General features: G+C 39.9%; 2 protein-coding genes and 1 long non-coding RNA gene across 4 annotated transcripts; 1 reads left to right on the top strand and 2 right to left on the bottom strand.

The window, feature by feature from the left end:
* The first annotated feature begins 2,156 nt into the window (after window positions 1-2,156).
* On the top strand, window positions 2,157-5,581 carry LOC131333585 (uncharacterized). 2 transcript variants are annotated; one of them, XR_009201841.1, is made up of 4 exons: window positions 2,157-2,444; window positions 3,077-3,263; window positions 3,455-3,809; window positions 5,012-5,581. It is a non-coding gene; the product is annotated as an uncharacterized LOC131333585 (long non-coding RNA). The 2 variants fall into 2 exon arrangements; XR_009201840.1 differs by lacking the exon at window positions 3,077-3,263.
* On the bottom strand, window positions 4,825-11,690 carry LOC131333584 (protein NUCLEAR FUSION DEFECTIVE 4-like). The gene is made up of 3 exons (XM_058368181.1): window positions 11,059-11,690; window positions 5,661-6,571; window positions 4,825-5,460 (listed from the first exon to the last, which is right to left on the bottom strand). The coding sequence occupies exons 1-3, from the start codon at window positions 11,365-11,367 to the stop codon at window positions 4,995-4,997; spliced, it is 1,686 nt and encodes a 561-aa protein (XP_058224164.1). The 5' UTR covers window positions 11,368-11,690; the 3' UTR covers window positions 4,825-4,994.
* A 5,148-nt stretch (window positions 11,691-16,838) lies between these two features.
* On the bottom strand, window positions 16,839-19,262 carry LOC131332764 (uncharacterized). Its single transcript, XM_058367059.1, has 6 exons — window positions 19,061-19,262; window positions 18,634-18,709; window positions 17,570-18,029; window positions 17,194-17,468; window positions 17,049-17,094; window positions 16,839-16,880 (listed from the first exon to the last, which is right to left on the bottom strand). The coding sequence occupies exons 1-6, from the start codon at window positions 19,260-19,262 to the stop codon at window positions 16,839-16,841; spliced, it is 1,101 nt and encodes a 366-aa protein (XP_058223042.1).
* Window positions 19,263-20,212: the final 950 nt, after the last annotated feature.

Raw genomic sequence — 20,212 nt, 5'->3', positions numbered from 1 at the left:
CAAATAATGCGGGTAATACAAAATACCTGCTGCGGATTACACAAATATAACGGATAGAAAACTTGTCTTACGAGCCCTAGCAATACGCACACCCTACACAAAGAAATATTAGAAAAACTTCTCGCAGGTGGAGAGGCTACTAGAGTCCTCCACTAACTTCACACGTTTCATATCCCTAGAGGCTAGATGGTGCCCTAGAGAGAACTAGGAGAGAGAGACTACTAATTGATATCTGAGAGAAAATTCAACTGATATCTTTTCTATTGTAGGCTAGGAATATATAGATGAGAAAAGTAGAGATATAAGACTTACTTATCTCTATCACTTTGGTAGTTTAAGTCTCTGTATGACTCATCACCTTAAGTGGTTGAATCCACTTAATATTTATCATCTAAAGTTGTAGAGTCCACTTAGGACTTATCACATATTCAAAATACATGATAAATACAACCAAGTATTATCCCATGTGGACGCACCCATGGGTCCCATGCAACAATTATCAAAGAATGAAGCAACCCCCTTAAAAAGTGCTTGTTAGATCATATGGCATCTCGTGATCGGAAAAAAATTGAAAGAATAAGTTGAAGCAAATGAATTAAATAACGTTAGTTTCTTTTTCGGGAATCAACAACAACAATGTAAAAACACCTCAAAAGTTATGAAGACAAAGGTATCAGTCGACAATTATCTTTGTAACGTAACTCATCTTTTGTGGTACATAGGGGATTTCGACATCCGAACACAAAATATATTCTGAAGTCATTAAAACATCCTACCACGTTATAACATAGGCACAAATAAAATAACTTATAGGTGATTGCTTCAAAATAATGCACAACTGTAACAATGGCAACATGATCAATATGCGATGAAAAATACAGTATAGTTAGAATTATAACTCACAAAGTTAAAATGAAAGCCTGGAAATTTGGAAGTATAGTACTTTTTGAGTGCCAATGTGGTGTCCCCATTAATAAAGTTTGATCGTGGAAGAAACAAGAAAGAAAGGTTAACTTTCCAATTGGTACCCCTCCTCCTTTTTCCTCAGCTTTCTTTGATATCTTCCCCATGAAAAAGAGAAAAAAGAATCGGACCGTAATAATTAATTGGAGCAAAAGATGTACGCACTACGCAAGATAAGAACTTAGGGTAAGGTCCTTAACCAAACTGAACACACAACAACATACACAAGGAAAGGACTACACCGGGAACGCAAAACACAACACAATACTAGTGGCACTTGGGAAAAAATCCATCCATCCATACTTCCTTAAAAGACTATTGTTAGCACCTTGATGGTCAAGGCTTGCTAAGTTTGGCTAGCAGTGACACCTTGCACCCTAGCCAATTGGTGGAAACAAAGGCATGAGGCAAGCATGTCTTTACAAGGTGACCCGATGGTGTCAATTGGTGTCGGCACTGGTTCCTTAGGCAAGTGGCAGTCGTGATGCACGTGAAGGCCCGATGATACCTAGGCATGGATGCTAAACGGGAAGCAGACTTGTGGGACAAGGCATTCAAGAAAACGGCTAAGTATTGGGAGCTGGGGGTTGGATCACGAAAAGGGCCAGGCAGGCTTGAGTTGGATCAGGCAAAACGATTAACGACGGTTACAAATTTCTGCATATGTTGCAGGCAGCAATGGACAGGTGTCCCAGGCAGAAACGAAACAGCTGTTGGCAGTTATCGGTGACTTAGTAATTCTGCACATGTTGCTGAAGCCGTGGACAGGTGTCCAAGGCAGAACAGGCAGAGGCAATTATGGGTAGTTCTAGGTAGATTCAAAATTCAGTGTGCTGACAGATTTAGCTAAGCCAACACAGCCCTAGGATAGTTGGGGGTGTCAACTGCAAGATCATGGGTTGGCTCCATAATCTCATGTACTTAGTGGCCACGTTTTTATGATTGTAAGCCTATTTAGGCAAGGTATTTTCGTAGCCTACGGCAGAGGGGTGTTCTGTCTAGACTTTTGAGTGTTTTCCTTGTATTGTTGGTGCAATAAAATGTTGTGACGGTTCCTGAAACTCTTGTGTGTGTTCCAGACATTCGCTCATACACGTGTGTGTGTTGTGAATTGGCTAGACCAAGTTGTCGGCAAACTTGGTGCCATCACGGGCAAAATTTCTAAGCAAAAAACAGCCCCCGTGACAGCTATCCTGTTTGTCGATTCTGTCTATAGTATACTCAATACTCTTCCAAAACACACGCACCGATTCTCTCGAGTAACTCCCAAACGACGCATCCCAGAATCCACCGGCTCCCCCAACTATACCATATACCATCACAACTGCCGACTACTTCAAATGGAGACTCACCCCGACCCCATTCCGCCCACATCTCCAACTCCGACCGCCAAAGACCGAAGTTCCTGCCAATTCAAACCCCCACCGTCCACCGTACCTCCCTACACCGCTAGAGTTTCCGCCGCCGGATAGAATTGCCTGGTAAGTCCAACTTAATCCATTATCTAACCCTCCTCTATCTACATTCATATACATCTACATTTAACTGCATTTATCAGTGTACATTTTACTGTTGCAAATAATTTGCATTCCATGGCAGCAAGCGGCCACGAGCCTGAACGTGTCTTTATTATTTGCCTACTAACTGTTCGACACAATGTTTCAATGTTAAATCTAAATTCAAGTAGATATTTTCCACAAATGATTCTAAAAGAGAGAGGGACTTGGGTCTCTTTACTCCTTTGGAACTTTACGATTCTTAAAAAGAATGGAAAAGAAAGAGACTTCAAGCAAAGTTCAAGCACCTATGCAAATCTCCTTGGATTTAACGAAGTATTGTCGAGCTCGATTCCTAAACTGGAAAGAAAAAAAAAACTTAAGAACTCTTGAAAATAGGAGGAGGATAAGAAGCTTAGTAGGAGGGGAGTTTCTTTATTTGTGTGTATTTGAAATATAGGATTTGAGCGCCTTTTATAGGCAGAGTTGCTTTATTATCTCAATGAATGCTGTTAAGATGCTAACGGCTATTGGTTTTGCTAAGTTATTACTTTCCTAATCCGGGTATGTTCAAGGTAGTAACTTCAGGTTTTGTGTTGTTCTTGTTGCATTTCAAGTGGCCAGATGGTCTGAACCGTGAGCCAGCGCTGGGGAGAAACGGGTGAAAGAGTGTTGGGGAATTGGGTTTTGACTGTAGAAATGGGTCAAGTATTTCCCATCTATGATACTTACATCAACATGATAATATTAAGCAAATCAATGTCAAAGCCTCAAGGTCATCAGCTACTTTAATTAAGCCTTCAGGTACTTAATGGGGTATGCAAGTTTCATTCAATACTACTGAATTTACGAAATCATTCTAACAATAGCTTTTTATGGTTGATAGTTCTGTTGTTGAGTTCGTTGATAGGTTTATTTGTTTTATCTTGTGCACTACTTTTCGAGAATTCATCTTTATTTATCTTATGTGACCGGTTTGTGAATCTGTGACTCAGATATTGGTGAATAATTAATTGGACAACCTAGGAGCGATGGGGAAGAGAAAGAGCACTTCACAGTTCTATTGATACCCTCAATGCACATGAAGTGAGTATTCTTTTAAATCTTAGAAGTGAGTCTTACAAAAGAACAACTCTTGTTGCTCAACAAGTGAGTGGTTTAGAGGAGGAGGAAGAAGCGTTGAGGAAAGATTCTGAAGTTGAGAATCAGGTCAAGGATTTGAAGGAATTTGAGGTGGAGGTGGTGGAGCTAAAGAGGAAGAATAAAGAGCTTCAGCATGAAAAGAGGGAGTTGAGTATTAAGCTGGATGCTGCTGAGCCCAGAATTAGAACACTCTCTGGGATGACCGAGGTAAAAGTCTCATGTGCTTCCTTTGCAAACTCGAGGACTCATATTGGGAGTTAGACTTTTTGTTTCCAATACTATTTCATTTGAAAATTGAAACCCATACAGGGAAAAAAAAAAAACCCCTCACCTCCCAAACAACGCCTCTCTCTTCCCCAACCCGCAAACATATTCAAACAAATATTTGAAAAACAACTTTTGGAAGAAGAGCGACGAACACAACGACGTGATGTTTGCCTGAACCTGAAGTTTCAAGCGGTGTCATCCTAAACGGGCGCTCGAATGAGAAATCCTGACGGCCCGATTATATAAATTGGCAACTTGCCAATCAAATTGTCTTCGACCTCTGATTCCTACCATAAGAAACATAAATATCATTTTAAAACCCTGTATTTATTTCGTTCGGACCAATTGTGGTGGTTTACACTGAGATTCTTAGGACTGTTGAGAATTGAGAAAATATATATAGGTACATGAAATATGTTTGAAATGCTTCGTAAGGGGAAAAAGAGTTAATCCATTAGATGAATATATTGTGTTTGGTTTTCTAATGTTGGCCCACATAACTTTAGGCAAATGCTCCTCTTGATTCATGTTCATACTATTGCAATGAAGGCGTTTGATATGTTGCTTCTTAGAGCAACTAAACAAAGACAAAACTCAAAATAAACCCCAAAAGCTCTTAGAGGAACAAGGTAGTCTGACAGTTAAACTGACCCTTAGAATTGAGGGGGGTTCTCAAATTAGAAATTAAATTATAGCAAGACAAAATTCAATCGTGTTAATAATTAGCATATTATCACTCTAATATTCCATCTGTGTAAACAAGTTAGTTCGTTGGTACTTCAAGTTTTGCATAAAGAATAGTTTTTTCCATATTGGTTGTGACCTTTCTTAATCAATCTCACCTGTTCATTATTAAATTTTAAAGCATGCCATTCCAAACTGAAAGTGGTACGGCATTTTTTCTTCATTTCTTGCAAAATTAGGCTCTCTTCTCTCCACAGATAACACTAGTTGATACTGCGTAAACACAAACGATTCTATACAATTCATGCCTCTTTACTGTTCACTTGGATCAAATCACTTTTTTCGTTGATACAGTTAGACATCAAAAGTGTACCGTTCATTTCAGTTTCATGGATACTTTCATGTTTTCTTGTCATGTACCCTACTATCCCTCGTTAGACATCAATATTGCTGTGTAGAGCTCCGGTTCTTCTCATACCGGTCATATGCAGGCTGAGTTCTCAAAAACAGCAACACACTTGACGCCAGTCCCACGATAGATATACACCCCCAGCCAACAAACGTCAAGAAATAGCACTGTCGACCCATGCACACGACCGACTCGGTCATCATTCCGCTTGGGGCTGCGTTGGCATCGTAGATGAGCGATGCTAGGAGGCCGTAGACTAGCGACCCAATGGGGATGTTGGTAATGAGGATGTTGTGGTTGACGCCAACACTGTTTGGTCCGAACAGCTCTGAGGTTACGGAGACTGCAGCAGCAAATATGAAGCCGGAGCTCAGGCCAATGAGAGCTGTCCCTGCACGGAGGGCTCTCGCCGTGCCAGAGACTGCTAGCATGAAGAAGGCGATCGGGGTGGGGATGAGGGCGATGGCTAGCCACCCCGTCCTCGCAAAATAGATCTTCCTGTACAAAAAAATGAACATATATATCTTTGTTTAGTGCCATAAAATTGTATTGCTGCACATACATCTTGTGGTTACTCACAGTCTATTGATCTGATCAAAGCTTTAGTTTTGCTGCTAAACGTGCAAATTAAACTGATTGTGAATCTTGAATTCGTTAAAAAGAGAGAAGAACAATCCAAACATAGTTAGATTACTTACACACGCATGAAGTCCGGAGCAGCGGAAAGCAACCTCCCGAAGAACGAGAACGACGAATACAACGTGATCAAGGTCGACGTCTCCGGTCCATGCCCAAGAGACTGCGCAATCTGCCCTAAACTATTACTGTAAACCAACCCAATTGTTCCTCCACAAAAGTACGCCAAAAAATACAACCAGAAATCCAATCTCCTCAACAGCATCCCAATGTCATGTTCTTCCCCCAACATCACAATCGAATCTCTCCCCAAAAGTACCCTCTCCCCTGTTATCACATGATTCGATATTATCCCTCCTCCGGTTACTCCCACATCACCGGCGTTTCCTAACCGTAAGCTACTCGTTTCGCGACTGATGAGCTCTTTGTGAAGCTCGAGATCTTCGATGTCTACGAGAAGGAATCCCGATGACCGTTGGATATGGGAATGGATTGCGCGACGGAACCAATTGCGGCCGTAGATGATGCCTGGGATGAATAAGGGGAGGATTAGGAGGAATAAGGCTCCGCTGAAGAGGAGGCGGGAGTTTGTTGAGGAGGTGGAGGAGGGGAGGAGGAGGAGGTAGAGACCGGTGATGACAGCAATGAGGTTGAGGAGGAGGAAGATGAGGGAGTCGCGGCGGACGGCATCGACAGGGAGGGGAGAGAGTGGGGGTTGGCGGAGGATCGGGATGAGGGCGAAGAGGGAGGTGATGAGGGGGATTAGGGAGTTGAGGAGGAGGTACAAGGGGGTGGAGGAGGAGTCGACTGCATTGGCAGCAAGGGCATATAGGGCGGCGCTGACGCCGTTGAAGCTGACGGTGAGGGAGATGGCTAGCGGGCGGTTGGAAGGGAAGTTTCGGTTGCAGAGGACGAAGCAGACAGTGTTGAACCAGCATATGCTGCATCCGGATAGTAAGCAGAGGAGAAATACCTGTTAAGAGCAGTTGGAAATGGGCAATTGTTATCAGTAAAATTAGAGGAATGTTTGGAGATGCATGAGGAACTCTCATCACATGGAATGCAATGGGAGTAGATTATGATATTGGAGCCTTTGATCTGCAGCGGCAGTACAAAGAAAAAACCAAGGCATCAGCTGTAGTCAAGAGAAATACTAGTACAAGGCAAACTATACTCCATAATCAAAATGTTAAGAGGAACTTGCGGAAGCTTATTACGGGATGACAATGGCGTGACTTTCGGCCGCTGCCAGAATTTACAGAGCTAGATTTGACTTCAAGTGACAAAAGTGTTCTATTGCATTTGCTCATTTGCAAGAGTGATTCTTTAGTATCTTATGGCACCGCAACGTGGGGTCTATATGTTAAAGTATCCAACTCCAAACCAATTGGCAAAGAGTGGAGAGGCCGCCCAGGCTCATATACTAGTATTGGAGGAGATAATTAACCAATGTGGGACAAATCCCAACACTCCCCCGCACGTGCAACCCCTGACTCGCACGTGGAGAGGTAAACAAAGGATCCGGAACACACAGATCACAATGAAAGAAAGTGTAACTATGGCACAGACAAAGGGGAAAAGCCTCCGAAACTCTAGCTCTGATACCATGTTAAAGCATCCAACTCCAAACCAATTGGCAATAAGTGGAGAGAGAGGTCCCAGATATTATTAAGTGATCACCCATTTCACTCCCAAGCAATTTGGGATTCTATTTCCTTAACATCCCTCACGTGCAGCCGCATTTGAGGTCTGTCACGTGTGGCAACTTTTGGGTCCTATCATCGTGCAGCCTTTTTGCTGGTCTGTCATCGTGGGGTGTGGATTGTTAATTTTTAAATGTGGGGTGGAACGGGCCCCGCTCTGATACCATTTGGAAACTTTATATCCATCTCAAAACCAATTGGCAAAGAGTGGAGAGGCTGCCCACGCTCATATACTAGTATTGGAAGAGATAATTAACCAATGTGGGACAAATCCCAACACTCCCCCGCACGTGCAACCCCTGACTTGCAGGTGGAGAGGTTGCCCAGGCTCATATACTAGTTTTGAAGGAAATAATTAACCGATGTGGGACAAATCCCAACACTCCTCCGCACGTGCAACCCCCGACTCGCACGTGGAGAGGTAAACAAAGGATCCATAACACACGGATCACAATGAAACAAAGTGCAACTATGGCACAAATAAAGGGGAAAAGCCTATGAAAATCTAGCTTTGATACCATGTTAAAGCATCCAACTCCAAACCAATTGGCAAAGAGTGGAGAGGCCGCCCAGGCTCATATACTAGTATTGGAGGAGATAATTAACCAATGTGGGACAAATCCCAACACTCCCCCGCACGTGCAACCCCTGACTCGCACGTGGAGAGGTAAACAAAGGATCCGGAACACACAGATCACAATGAAAGAAAGTGCAACTATGGCACAGACAAAGGGGAAAAGCCTCCGAAACTCTAGCTCTGATACCATGTTAAAGCATCCAACTCCAAACCAATTGGCAATAAGTGGAGAGAGAGGTCCCAGATATTATTAAGTGATCACCCATTCCACTCCCAAACAATTTGGGATTCTATTTCCTTAGCCAATTGGTTTTGAGATGGATGTAAAGTTTCTACATGGTATCAGAGCGGGGCCCGTTCCACTCTACATTTTAAAAATTAACAATCCACACCCCACGATGACAGACCAGCACAAAGGCTGCACAATGATAGGACCCAAAAAGTGGCCACACGTGACAGACCTCAAATGCGGCTGCACGTGAGGGGGGATGTTAAGGAAATAGAATCCCACATTGCTTGGAAGTGGAATGGGTGATCACTTAATAACATCTGGGACCTCTCCACTCATTGCCAATTGGCTTTGAGATGGATATAGAGTTTCCACATGGTATCAAAGCGGGGCCCGTTCCACCCCACATTTTAAAAATTAACAATCCATACCCCACGATGACAGACCAGCAAAAAGGCTGCACGATGATAGGACCCAAAAGTGGCCACACGTGACAGACCTCAAATGCGGCTGCACGTGAAAGGGATGTTAAGGAAATGAATCCCACATTGTTTGGGAGCGGAATGGGTGATCACTTAATAACATTTGGGACCTCTCCACTCATTGCCAATTGGTTTGGAGTTGGATGCTTTAACACTATACAATTTGCTCATAGGCTATATGTGAATGCGAGGAGTACTAGAGAACGTTCGGTCATCACACTGCCCAGAACACCTATATAATACGGAGAGTAGTTTTTTTCGCATTAACAGAGCTAATTGATTTGTCATGAAAGATTAACTTATTTCTGAAAAGGTTTGGAAACTTATATTGGCAAAACCTTAATGAAGCAACTTGGAATTCCATTGATGGAGAGAAAAGGTAACGAAACTTACAAGAAAAATACTTTGGACAAAGATGTCCAGACACAAATGTGTCCATATTCTATTCAACTCACAAAGAGTTGGCACTCACCCATATTAATTAGCATGTTATCAATTGCAAGCCAAAACTTCCAACAAATTCCATCACCTGATTCACTAATACAGTGAGCATCTCCAACCGAAGGCTTCAAATTGAAAATGCCAATTTTTTTTTTTATAGATTTATGTGGCATTTTAGCATCTTAAAATTTGATATCAACAAATGTTCATCTCCAACCTTGAAATTTAAATCTAAGTAATTAAGAATAAAACACCTAATTTTTAAAGTCCAAAATAGCAAAAATAGATTTGAAATGAAGAGTCAAATTTAAAGCAAATGACGTGGAGCCAAATTTATGTAGAATTCGACACTCTATTTGACATCGGGGTTGGATTAAAGAAGGATGCTAAAGTTATAAGCCGATTTGAAGCCATCTTTTGGACATGCTCCACTTGTGGATACCATTCCCCTAAACTAAAGGGCAATGTCCAAAACCACCCCCAAGGTTTTTGTAAATTATAAATTGTCCCCTCATTTTTGAAAAATTACAAAAGTCTCCCTATATCATAACAAATTACTCGCTTGTCGTGATGTAGCCATTAGAAAACCGATAGAATCTCTGAAACGTCATCAAATCATAATTACAATTAACCAAAATATCATTTTGTAATTTGTGAAAAAGTTACAAATGTGTGAAAATAGCCTTTCACAAGCTAAAAAATATAGGTTGATCCATTGTAATTAGGATTTGATGGTTTTCGACAAATTTCGTCAAATTTCCTAGGAGCCACATTACGACAATGGAGTAATTTGCTATGTGAAATGAGGTATTTTGTAATTTCTTAAATGTTGGGGCAATTTGTAATTTTTAGAAACATGGTGGTGATTTTGGTAATTTATGCTAAAATAAAAATGAGTCCGGTTGCACACTATTTTCACAAACGGAAATGCTGAGGGTACTTCTGATCAAAAAAAAAAAAATGCTGAGGGTACTAACCAATTGGATACATATGATGTCACACTACGAGTTCTATACAAATAATTCGATCTGTTGATAAATTTTTAAATATTTCTTCACATGACACCATAAAAAATAAGCTCAATTAAATATGTATAAGTACTTGATCCAATCTTTTGACTTTTCATTTAGAAGTTAGGCATAACTTCTGAATGAAAGTCTCTAACTTTTGAATGAAAAGTTAGAAAATTGTATCAACTACTTACACATAAGTAATTGAGCTGATATTTTTACTGGATCACTAGAAAAAGTATTTTAAATTTATAAATAGATTTGATCATTTTTGTGGGACACGTACTGGGCCCTACACAGCATATGTACACAGTATGTACCCCACATGTCGGTACCACTATCAGGTCTCTTTCACAAAATTGTGAAGGGAGGCAAATTCACACGCGTGCTTAATAAAAGTTACATAAACATTATTTATTCCAAAAGAAAAAAAAGTACATAAACATTGAAAATTCTAAGCCATACTAGGAATACAGCTTAAAAAAGAGATGTGTTCAAAATCGTTCGATGTAGACAGACCAATATACATCAAATGGCTCCAGATGTTCAAAGTCGTATAAACTTTTTTCAAAAAACTTGCTTGCAATCGGAGAAAAAAGTTTCTGTGTTGATATCTTCTATTATTATTAATTTTTAGAGAAAGGGCCTTTTTGGTGTTCTCCTTTTTTGAAATTGTGTATACTTATTTTTCAATAATGCCCTCACAAAAATCAGTTAATGAACCACTTATAACCTGGCATGAGCATTATACTTGGATAAAAGTGGTAAAATTGCATGAGCCAACTATCCCACTTCCCATGATCGGGGAAAAAAACAAAAATCCCACCCTCACAACCACGCGCGTATTCAGCACCAAATTTCATTCTCAACTGTTCGATAACTATAGACATTTACACAAACACGCTACACTTTCATTGTGCAAGACCCACAAATATTTGCAAGCAAGTGTGAGTGTGTAAAGCGTATTCTAGGAGTGCCAAACTTCTAGGGGGGAGAGAGAGAGAGAGGGGAAAGTTACCACGAAATAAGGCAAGGCAATGACATTCCGAATAACAAGCCACTGGAGGCCGTAACCGAAAAGACCCATGAAAGCGGAAATGAACATAACCACCCACAAGGGTAGGCATTTGGAGGCAAGGCCGGAGGACCACCCGAATGCCTTCCCGAGGTCCGACGCCACCGCAAGGTAGTTGAGCTGCACCTGAGAAATCCCCAGAACCGACTTCATCGTCGATGAGTAGGCCGAGAAGTCGAAGTTGGTCCCCGTAAACGCCTGGATCCATATCGTCGCCACCAGAATCATCCACTTCCGAGATTCCCCTGCCATCACACCACCACCCGGATTTTTATTTAAAAAGAATCCCTTAAAAAAATTATAATAGCGAAATATATCCGATTTTGCATCCTCAAACTTAGAATTGAAGATAACGCGGCCGCCGCCTTCTTCTATGGTGGTTGTTTCCGGCGAGGAGTTGAGTTTTTTGGGCGGGAAAAAAGGGGAGAAACAGAGAACGGTGGGTGAATAGGTAGAGAGAGAGAGAGAGAGAGAGAGAGAGAGAGAGAGAGAGTTGGTTGTTGCCTGTTGGGCAGTTAAAGAGGAATTAGGCAGATTTCAAGTGACGGAAATGCCATCTCGTGATTCTGTGTCTATCCTATCCCTCTCCAGTGGAGTGAAGCAGTGGGTGTGCTGATTTTTAGTAATGCGACTTGTGGGACTCTACGTGGCCTCATTTATGATTATGAAGGGCCACACAATTTTCATCCTCTCGTTTACTGCCGCAGGGACAAAAGAATTCGAATAGAGTAGAAGTTATAGGAAGGTCCTGGTATATATATGGCCATATGTAGAGAAATTACCAAATGCTTTTGAAGCAAGGTGATGTGCCCCTCCAAATGTGTTGTGTGGGTGAGCCCATTTAAATGGTTTAATCTCAGCCTTTGAGTGTTTTGGAACATACACGGTGGGGATACGGTTCTTTTGAGAAAAAATAAAATTATAGACTCGGGGAAAAAAAAACCTATCAGAGAATATGCCACCTTTTCATTGGTATAAGTACTGGAGTATTTTTGTCTGCGGAGAACCTATGGTATGTTTAAAGTTGGATTGACGCATAAATAATGTACAAAAAGAGAAGGGAAATGATATTGTCATTCCTTAATTTAGCAATGACACTCTCATTTTTTGTCTTGTAGTTTTGAATTTACAAAATGGTCTATGCATTTTGTGAAAGGTTATTGCATTGATGGGTAAATTAATTTGAATTTACAAAATGGTCTATGCATTTTGTGAAAGATTATTGCATTGATGGGTAAATTAATAAATTCACCCAACTAAAAGACAAAAGAGGAGTGCCATTGGTAAAAAAGAAGGTGGCAATATCATTTGCCAATGAGAAAAAGCACAAAAGGGTAATTATTTAGTATTCTGGGGTATACTCTCTCCCCTCACATAACATGTAGGGACTATATATGAGTCCGGTGTGGCCTCCACATATTATGTGAGGGGTGAGAGTATACTCCCGGAACATTCAATAATTTTCCATCATTTATCTCCATGTGGCAGCATGTGAGTCGTAGGGAAAAAAAGACCCTATTTCTTTCAATCATGACTTTATTTCTTTCTCCAATCATTATCCTATTTTTTCAATTATTACTTTTTCATCTCTCTCTATCTCTCTCCAATCATTACCCATATCTTCAATCATTACTCTATTTCTCTCTCCACCCACTATCAAAACTAAACTAAACTAAACTCTCAACCAAACACAACCACAATCTCTCTCTTCTCTCTTTGGCTTTTTTTTTTTTTTTTTATCTATTCTGGTACTAATACATAAAGGAAGCATGAGTTGATATATGGAATTACACTCTTACCCTCCTTCAAAACAAAAGGGAAGCACATTTTGGCGTGTAAAACTTTTTGATGCTAACTCACGTTTTGCCCATCCAAAATTGCCCCTAAAAAAAATGAATATATATTCTTTCTTTTTTTTTGGTTGGACAAAGTAGTAAAACACCAGGAGCTTTGTTGAGCTCGGTTCGTTTATTAAACGAGCCAAAAAATTGAGCTCGACCTCGGCTCGAGCCTTATCGAGCTGAGCTGAGTCATTTACTAAACAAGCCTCTTTAATCGAGCCGAGCTACCTAATAAATGAGCTGAACTCGGCTCGGCTCGTTTAGTAAACGAGCCGAAAACTCGAGCTCGAGCTAGGAGCGAGATGTTCGGTTAGTTTATAGCCCTGCACGTGGGTAATCTTTGGGTGCTGGGTGGGTATCATGTGGTGCCCAAGCAGCCCCGGACCGTTCAAAAATGTGTTGGACGACCTAGATTGAAATTTTCTCTTTTCTCTCATCCCATCATACACTATTGGACGACCCAATTAAATTGCTTGGCACCACGTGATACTGTTTGGCTGGGATTTTAAATGACCACTTATCACTTTTTGATTGGGCCAATAAATATCTCATGCAAACAGATACCCACATGGTACCCAAAAATTTCTCCTCAACAGTTATCTCCCTCCTCTAAAGCGAATCAATAACAGTTTTCTCCTCAAAAGTTATCTCCCGAAAAATCATGGCTGCCTTCGTCGTCCATCCATACTGTAACTCTTGCGATCATCTATCTTTTTTTTTTTTTTTTTTGGGTCAAACGGAATTTTTGAGATCATCTATCTACCACTTCCACAAAAGCCAAGAAAGCACAGGTTGAGGGAGAAGGTAATTTATGTCCTTACAAACATTTTTTTATTGAAGCTAAGACTTCATTTCATAACACTTTTTTTAATTTTTTTCTACTTTTTTTGATTTTGTCTTTATTTATTTATTTTTTCTTTTGTTACTTTTTTACTTAATCTTACTTTAAGGCGTAAAATTAACAAATACGATTTTTTTTGAATAAAGACAGAACCAAAAAAAGTTCTAAAGTTCCTATTGGAACAAGGTCTGAATTAGTTTTCTACATTATTGCCCTATTCACGTTTTCCGGGATCATCTTTGTCTGTTGGCTCTCTCTTGTGAATTGTGATGTCATTCCTTTTATCCACTTGCAAAATTCACTTTTACCCATCGAATTTTATTATTTTTTTAATAAGTTGGAGTTAGAGCCAAATCAATTGAAATCTCATTGCCTCCAAAATTACCACCGGGCAACAAGGATATTAGGTCCTGTTTGGATGGAGTAAAAAAGGGAGGGAAAAAATAAGAGGGGTATAAGAGAGGGGTCCACCCTTTTTCCCCCCTGTTTGGCAATCCAATTTCCCTCCCCCCCCCCCAATTATTTTTTACCCCCTTTTAGTTTTCCCCAGTTTTAGGAATTCCCGGGTATTAATTTTGGGCTCTCCTTGAGCTCCCCAAAAATAATCCGGGTTTGGAGGGGTATTTTGTGGACAAAAATACCCCTCGTTATCCCCTTTCTCCATCCACCATTCAACCAATTTCTACTCTCCATTCTACCTAAAATCATATTTTCCATTCAAATTTATCCAAAAACTTCTTATTTAGTTTCAGGACTCTCTTCGGATGCTCATTGAAATGCCTTAGAGCTAAAAATCCATTATGACCATTTAAGATAAAATGATCAAAAAAATAAGATCTTCGCACCGGTTCAAACAGATTGAAAATTAGAGCACTTAATTTTTAACCATATTTTTTATAATACATCAACGGTGTAAAAATTGTGTTCCAAATTGCAATCCGTTTGAATCGGTGGAAAGATTTTAATTTTTTGATCATTTTATCTTAGATAGTCATAATTAAATTTTGACTCTATGACTCTCGTTGATTAGCCTTAAGAGATATTTGATTCTACGACTTTCTTAAGGCTAATCAACGAGAGCCCTAGAGTCAAAATTTAATCATAACCATTTAGGATAAATTGATCAGAAAGCTAAAATCTTTCCACCGGTTCAAACGGATTGAAATTTGGAACACTTAATTTTTTTTTTACACAAAATCAAATTTTATAAAAAAAAATTTGTTTAATAATAATAGTAAATTAGTTAATTTGTTAGTAAAAATAAATATTACGGCTTAAATTGTGAAAGAATAATTAAATTTGCAATTACATATAAAACGTAATACATAATAATTTAGGGATTGCACAAGGGCAAAAGGGTCATTAGATAGCTTTTTATATCATCCACCCTCCTTATACACCCTATTAATCCTCCATCCAAACGAAATATTATTTAATCCCTATTGTCTAATACCGCATCCAAACAACCTACTATTTAATCCCCCTTTATAAACATCACATCAATATGGGCTATTCCTTATTAACTAATACCCCATATTATCTTATCCCCTTATTAACTAATACCCCCAATTTTTTTCCCGCGTCCAAATGGGCCTTATAGTGTACTTCACCTCTACATCAAGGAAGCTCCGTCAGTGCAATGTGATTCCGTAAAGCTCTTGCTTCAAGGTACAAAACCCACTTTATGGTAAAAAAGGTAAAAATTCTCCGATGCATTGAACTAGGATTGAACATGTCAATGTACGTATTCCAAAAGAGTATCACATGTGCTTCTTGATATGCTGGAAAATTCTATTGTGTGTTTGTGTAATGAATTGGCGGTGGAAGCGGGACATTAATTAGCATTAGAGGTTGGAACACATGCGATGCGTGTGCAAGTCAAATTTTACATATTTAGCAAGTCGTATTATACATAATAGTTTTCCGCTTATTGTTTGATCCAATTTTGACCAAAATTTGATATATGTGTACCCGGCCTCTAGTTTTGAATAAAAAAGACAATCATTCTTAACCCAATCTTTATAGTATATTGTTGTAGAGACACTTTTCGTGAGAAGAGTTCTCACCCGCAACAAGTGACAACAATTGGTTAGATTGTTCAATAGATTTTTAGTGAAGTAGGTGGCATAGTCATATCACCTAAAAAATGTCATAACTCTAATTCGAATAATCCATGTCACCTAAAACTTAGTGTCTTATTCCTAGCATCTTTATTTCCATAACAAAATAGAAAGTACTATGGATAGGAAAAATTCTAATACAACTCGGCCATATTTTTTTTTTTTGGGTTGATATAGCAAGAATTTTGATCCTAAAATAAATTGGTCCAATTGCAAAAAAAAGAATACTTAAATGTCGAAGCACTCACAATGACCAATCGAATGAAATGACAACGCAAGCGCGGCTCCCTCCAAGCAACATCAACCACTCCATAGTAATTACAATCTTCATGACTTTTTTCAACAAAAAAAAAAAAAAAAAAAGCTTCATGATTACTTTATTTTTTATGCCAACTTCATGCTTTTACGCATATACTGATAGGCTCAATTGCTCAAGTAAAAAAAAACTCCGTACTACTTTAAAAAATATTTTAGAATTACCTAAAATAACATACTCTTTTCGTCCTGATTTAAGTGTCCTCTATGGGAATTTGAGTTTTTTAAGATATCAAATTTTTTGCTCTAAATTTCCAAAATTAAACTTAAAAAATTATGAAGTTAATTATATTTAAATAAATTACTTGTATCTTTCAATATGGATCTCAAAAAAAATGTAATAAGGATTTTGTTTAATAGATTTTAATTAATTTTATTATAAAAATATTCAAATTATGAAAAATATTATAATTTGAAAGATATTATCAATCTAAAAATGACACGAATTTTAAAACTATCAAATTAATTAGGAAGGAAATGGTACTTTTAGGGGTAAAATTGAAAGTTTGGCATGTTTGATGGTTATTTTTAGAAAGTTGATACTTATTTTGGAACATCCCAAAGTAGAAATGTGGATACTTAAAATGAAACGGAATGAGTATTAGATTACCACCATTGATTTGTGAAAGTTTTTGAAACTGGGTACAACTGCAAAAAGAAAAATCCATGAGGTTCACATCTAGAATTTTTTTTTTTCCCGGAAAAATAGATGGATTATTATTAATCAGAAAGATGGATGGTCAGAAGACCCGACATCATACAGGGAAAGATCAGTGAGAAACTGGGGGACAAACCACCCCCCCCCCCCCCGGAAACCATTCTAGCACCTGATAGGGCTTTTTTTGCCAACGAATGGGCAACCCTATTATAAGAACATTTAACATGAGTAAATCAACAAGAAGAAAAGAGAGGTAATAGCTCAATACAGTCTGAGAGAACCGAGCTACAATCAGAGAGAGACTTTCCTTCTTGCGTAAGAGCTTGGACCACTTCAAGTGAGTCCCCTTCAATAATAACATGTGATAGACCATTGGTGGCAGCAAAAACCAGTGCTTCCCGATACCCCATAGCTTCGACAGATCGAGGAGCTAGCAGACCCGTGAAAGGGATAGATGCCATCCCAAAAAGCTGTCCCATATAATCCCGGGCCACCAAACCAACACCCACAATCATTTTCTTCTTACAAAGAGCATCGTCTACATTGATCTTGACCATACCAACAGGAGGCAAACACCACTTAGGAACCAGTAAAGGATCAGCAGAGACTAAGGTAGATTTTTTAGGCTCAGACGCTAATTGAAAATTCGAGCATAAGTCCAAGGCCTTTTCCAAAATACAGGTCGTTGTCCAGCTTTGGCCGTTAAAAAGCAGATCATTCCTGGCTTTCCAGATAAACCAACGATAGAGACAAAAAGGGCTTCCATATCCTCCGTCACCCCACTGTTCTGGAATGACTTCGAGATGGAGCCCCACCACTTGGAAAAATGGGCGGTGCCCCAGAAGGAAGAGATAGCAGAAGCAAACGGGGATCGATGCCACACATCTTTAGCCGATTTACATTGAAAGAGCATATGTTCAAGGGTTTCAACATGTGACTGGCGATGAGGACAATATGGAAGAACATCAACATTCCTCCGATGCAGATTATACATGATAGCAACAACATTATGAGAACAACGCCACATAAACATCTTAATCTTATTAGGAATGGGAACAGACCAAAGAGATTTCCAGAGGGGTTTCAAAGAATCACCTGAGCTTGATTCCCCCCTTTCATGGGAGTGTCGTAAAAAAATGCTATTCATAGCCAAATGATATGCAGATTTTACTGAAAAAGAGCCATTGCTAGTGTAATGTTGTCACGCCCCGCCCCGCGCACGGCACCCTATGCGAGCCCGAGCCGGTGCGGCCGCGTGCCCACGACGATCCCATCCCTCTTTATACAATATTGTCCGCTCTGGACGTCCAAAGCACATAGACTTCCCAGTGAGGTCACCCATCCCTGGATTACTCTAGGATGAGCACGCTTAACTGTGAAGTTCCTATGCGCTTTAGCCCGCCCTCACGGCTTTAAAAGGCCTTGTACAAGTAGGAGGGATCTTTTCTTAAAAACCATGACTTGCCCTCTTCCGTCCGAACGGAGCCTGCTTCCTGCAGTACCGCCGACCACCGGAAAGCGGGTTGTCACAATCTACCCCCTTAGGGATGCAACGTCCTCATTGCACAGGCCCAGCAACCTCCCCTGGGGTCCGTGATAGCAGAGCACATCCTACCCACCACTTTGCCCAGGGCAGGGCTTTGATACCATTTGTAACGACCCACTCCATCTTTGTATAATATTGTCCGCTTTGGACGCTCAAAGCCCATAGACTTCCCAGTAGGTCACCCATCCCTAGACTACCCCAAGATGAGCACGCTTAACTGTGAAATTCCTTGAGAACTTATTGGAATTGAGAGAATAGATTTCACATCTAAGTCTGAAAATAAAGACTTTATCAAAGAAAAATTCCACATGTGCGTCTCATCATCAATAAGATCAGCCACTCAGTTGATACCATAAAGAGGGGAATCCACCAATGGGGGAGGGCTAAGAGTCTTAAAAGATAAGGACCGAGGAAGCCACGGATCCTTCCAGATATCAATAGAAGACCCATCACCCACACTCCATCGCCACCCCTTCTTAAGGATAGATTTGCCAACAACAATACTTCTCCAGGCCTAAGAAGCAGCATTAGGACAAGGGGCGTCCCAAAATGATAAATTATGAAAGTAGTTCCTTTTGAAAAGTTGCTGGAATAAAGAACGAGGCCCTTGAAGTAAACTTCAACCTTGTTTGGTTAAGAACGCAATATTAACAACATGAATATCATGAATAACCCAGCCCTCCCTTAGACTTCCGCTTACATAACTTGTTCCAACGGACCCAACTAATCTTATTCTCACTCTCTTTTGCCCCCCACCAGAATTTACGAATAGCACAACTAAGATTTCTGCACACTTGCTTCGGTAACAGAAATCATTGCATGACATAATTGGGCATGGTCGAAGCCACTGACTTAATCATGACCTCTTTACCAGCAGGGTTCAATGTCGAGTCTCCAACTTTTTAATCTGTCCAAAACACGATCAGAAACATACTTAAAAACTTCCGTTTTGGATTCGCCAATAATGGACGGTAGCCCCAAGTACTTGCCTCCCTGAGTCTCAGTTCGGATATTCAGGAAGTTGGAAATCCTTTGTTTTAACATCGTTGGGCGTATTTGGACTAAAAAACAAAGTAGATTTCTCTTTGTTTACCATTTGTCCAGAAGCACCTTCATATTTGCGGAGAATGTCCTCAATAGCGTGATAACCAGCATCTGAAGCTTCCCAGAAAAGAATGGAGTCATCAGCGAAAAAAAGATGGGAAATCGGAGGGCAATGTAAACCCACCTTAATCCCGCAAAGAGTCTGGTCTTCAATCTCCTTCTGAATAAGATAATGGAAGCCCTCAGCGCACAGAATAAAGAGATACGGGGAAAGGGGACAACCTTGCTGAATACCTCTGGACGGGGAAAAAAGGTCGCCCTTATCACCATTAATAACAGTAGCAAATGAGACGGAAGACACACAGGCCATAACCCACCGGATCCATTGTTCATCAAAACCAAATCGACGTAACACTGCCTCCAAGTAAGGCCACCCACTGGATCCATTGTTCACATCTAGACTTCATCTTTCGCTCCTCTATTGAAGTAAATATTTTGGAAACTGAGCCTATTCGTTTTTGGTTTTTAGAGCATCCGCAATGGTAATAATCAAAACAAATAGTCAAAATATGTCACATCAATATTTGATTATCTATTTAGTCCATAATTAAACTTAACAATTTCTACTTCCACATTGGTTATTTTTGCATTCCTAATAAAAAAAAAACTCTCACAATCACAAACGAGTTTCAATCATGCATCCGACCACACCAAATTATTCGTCTCAATGAG

Source organism: Rhododendron vialii, chromosome 7a (assembly GCF_030253575.1).
Source record: "Rhododendron vialii isolate Sample 1 chromosome 7a, ASM3025357v1".
Classification (NCBI taxonomy): Eukaryota; Viridiplantae; Streptophyta; class Magnoliopsida; order Ericales; family Ericaceae; genus Rhododendron; species Rhododendron vialii.
Note: the sequence above shows the minus strand (reverse complement) of the source record. Positions and strands in the feature narration are given on the sequence as shown.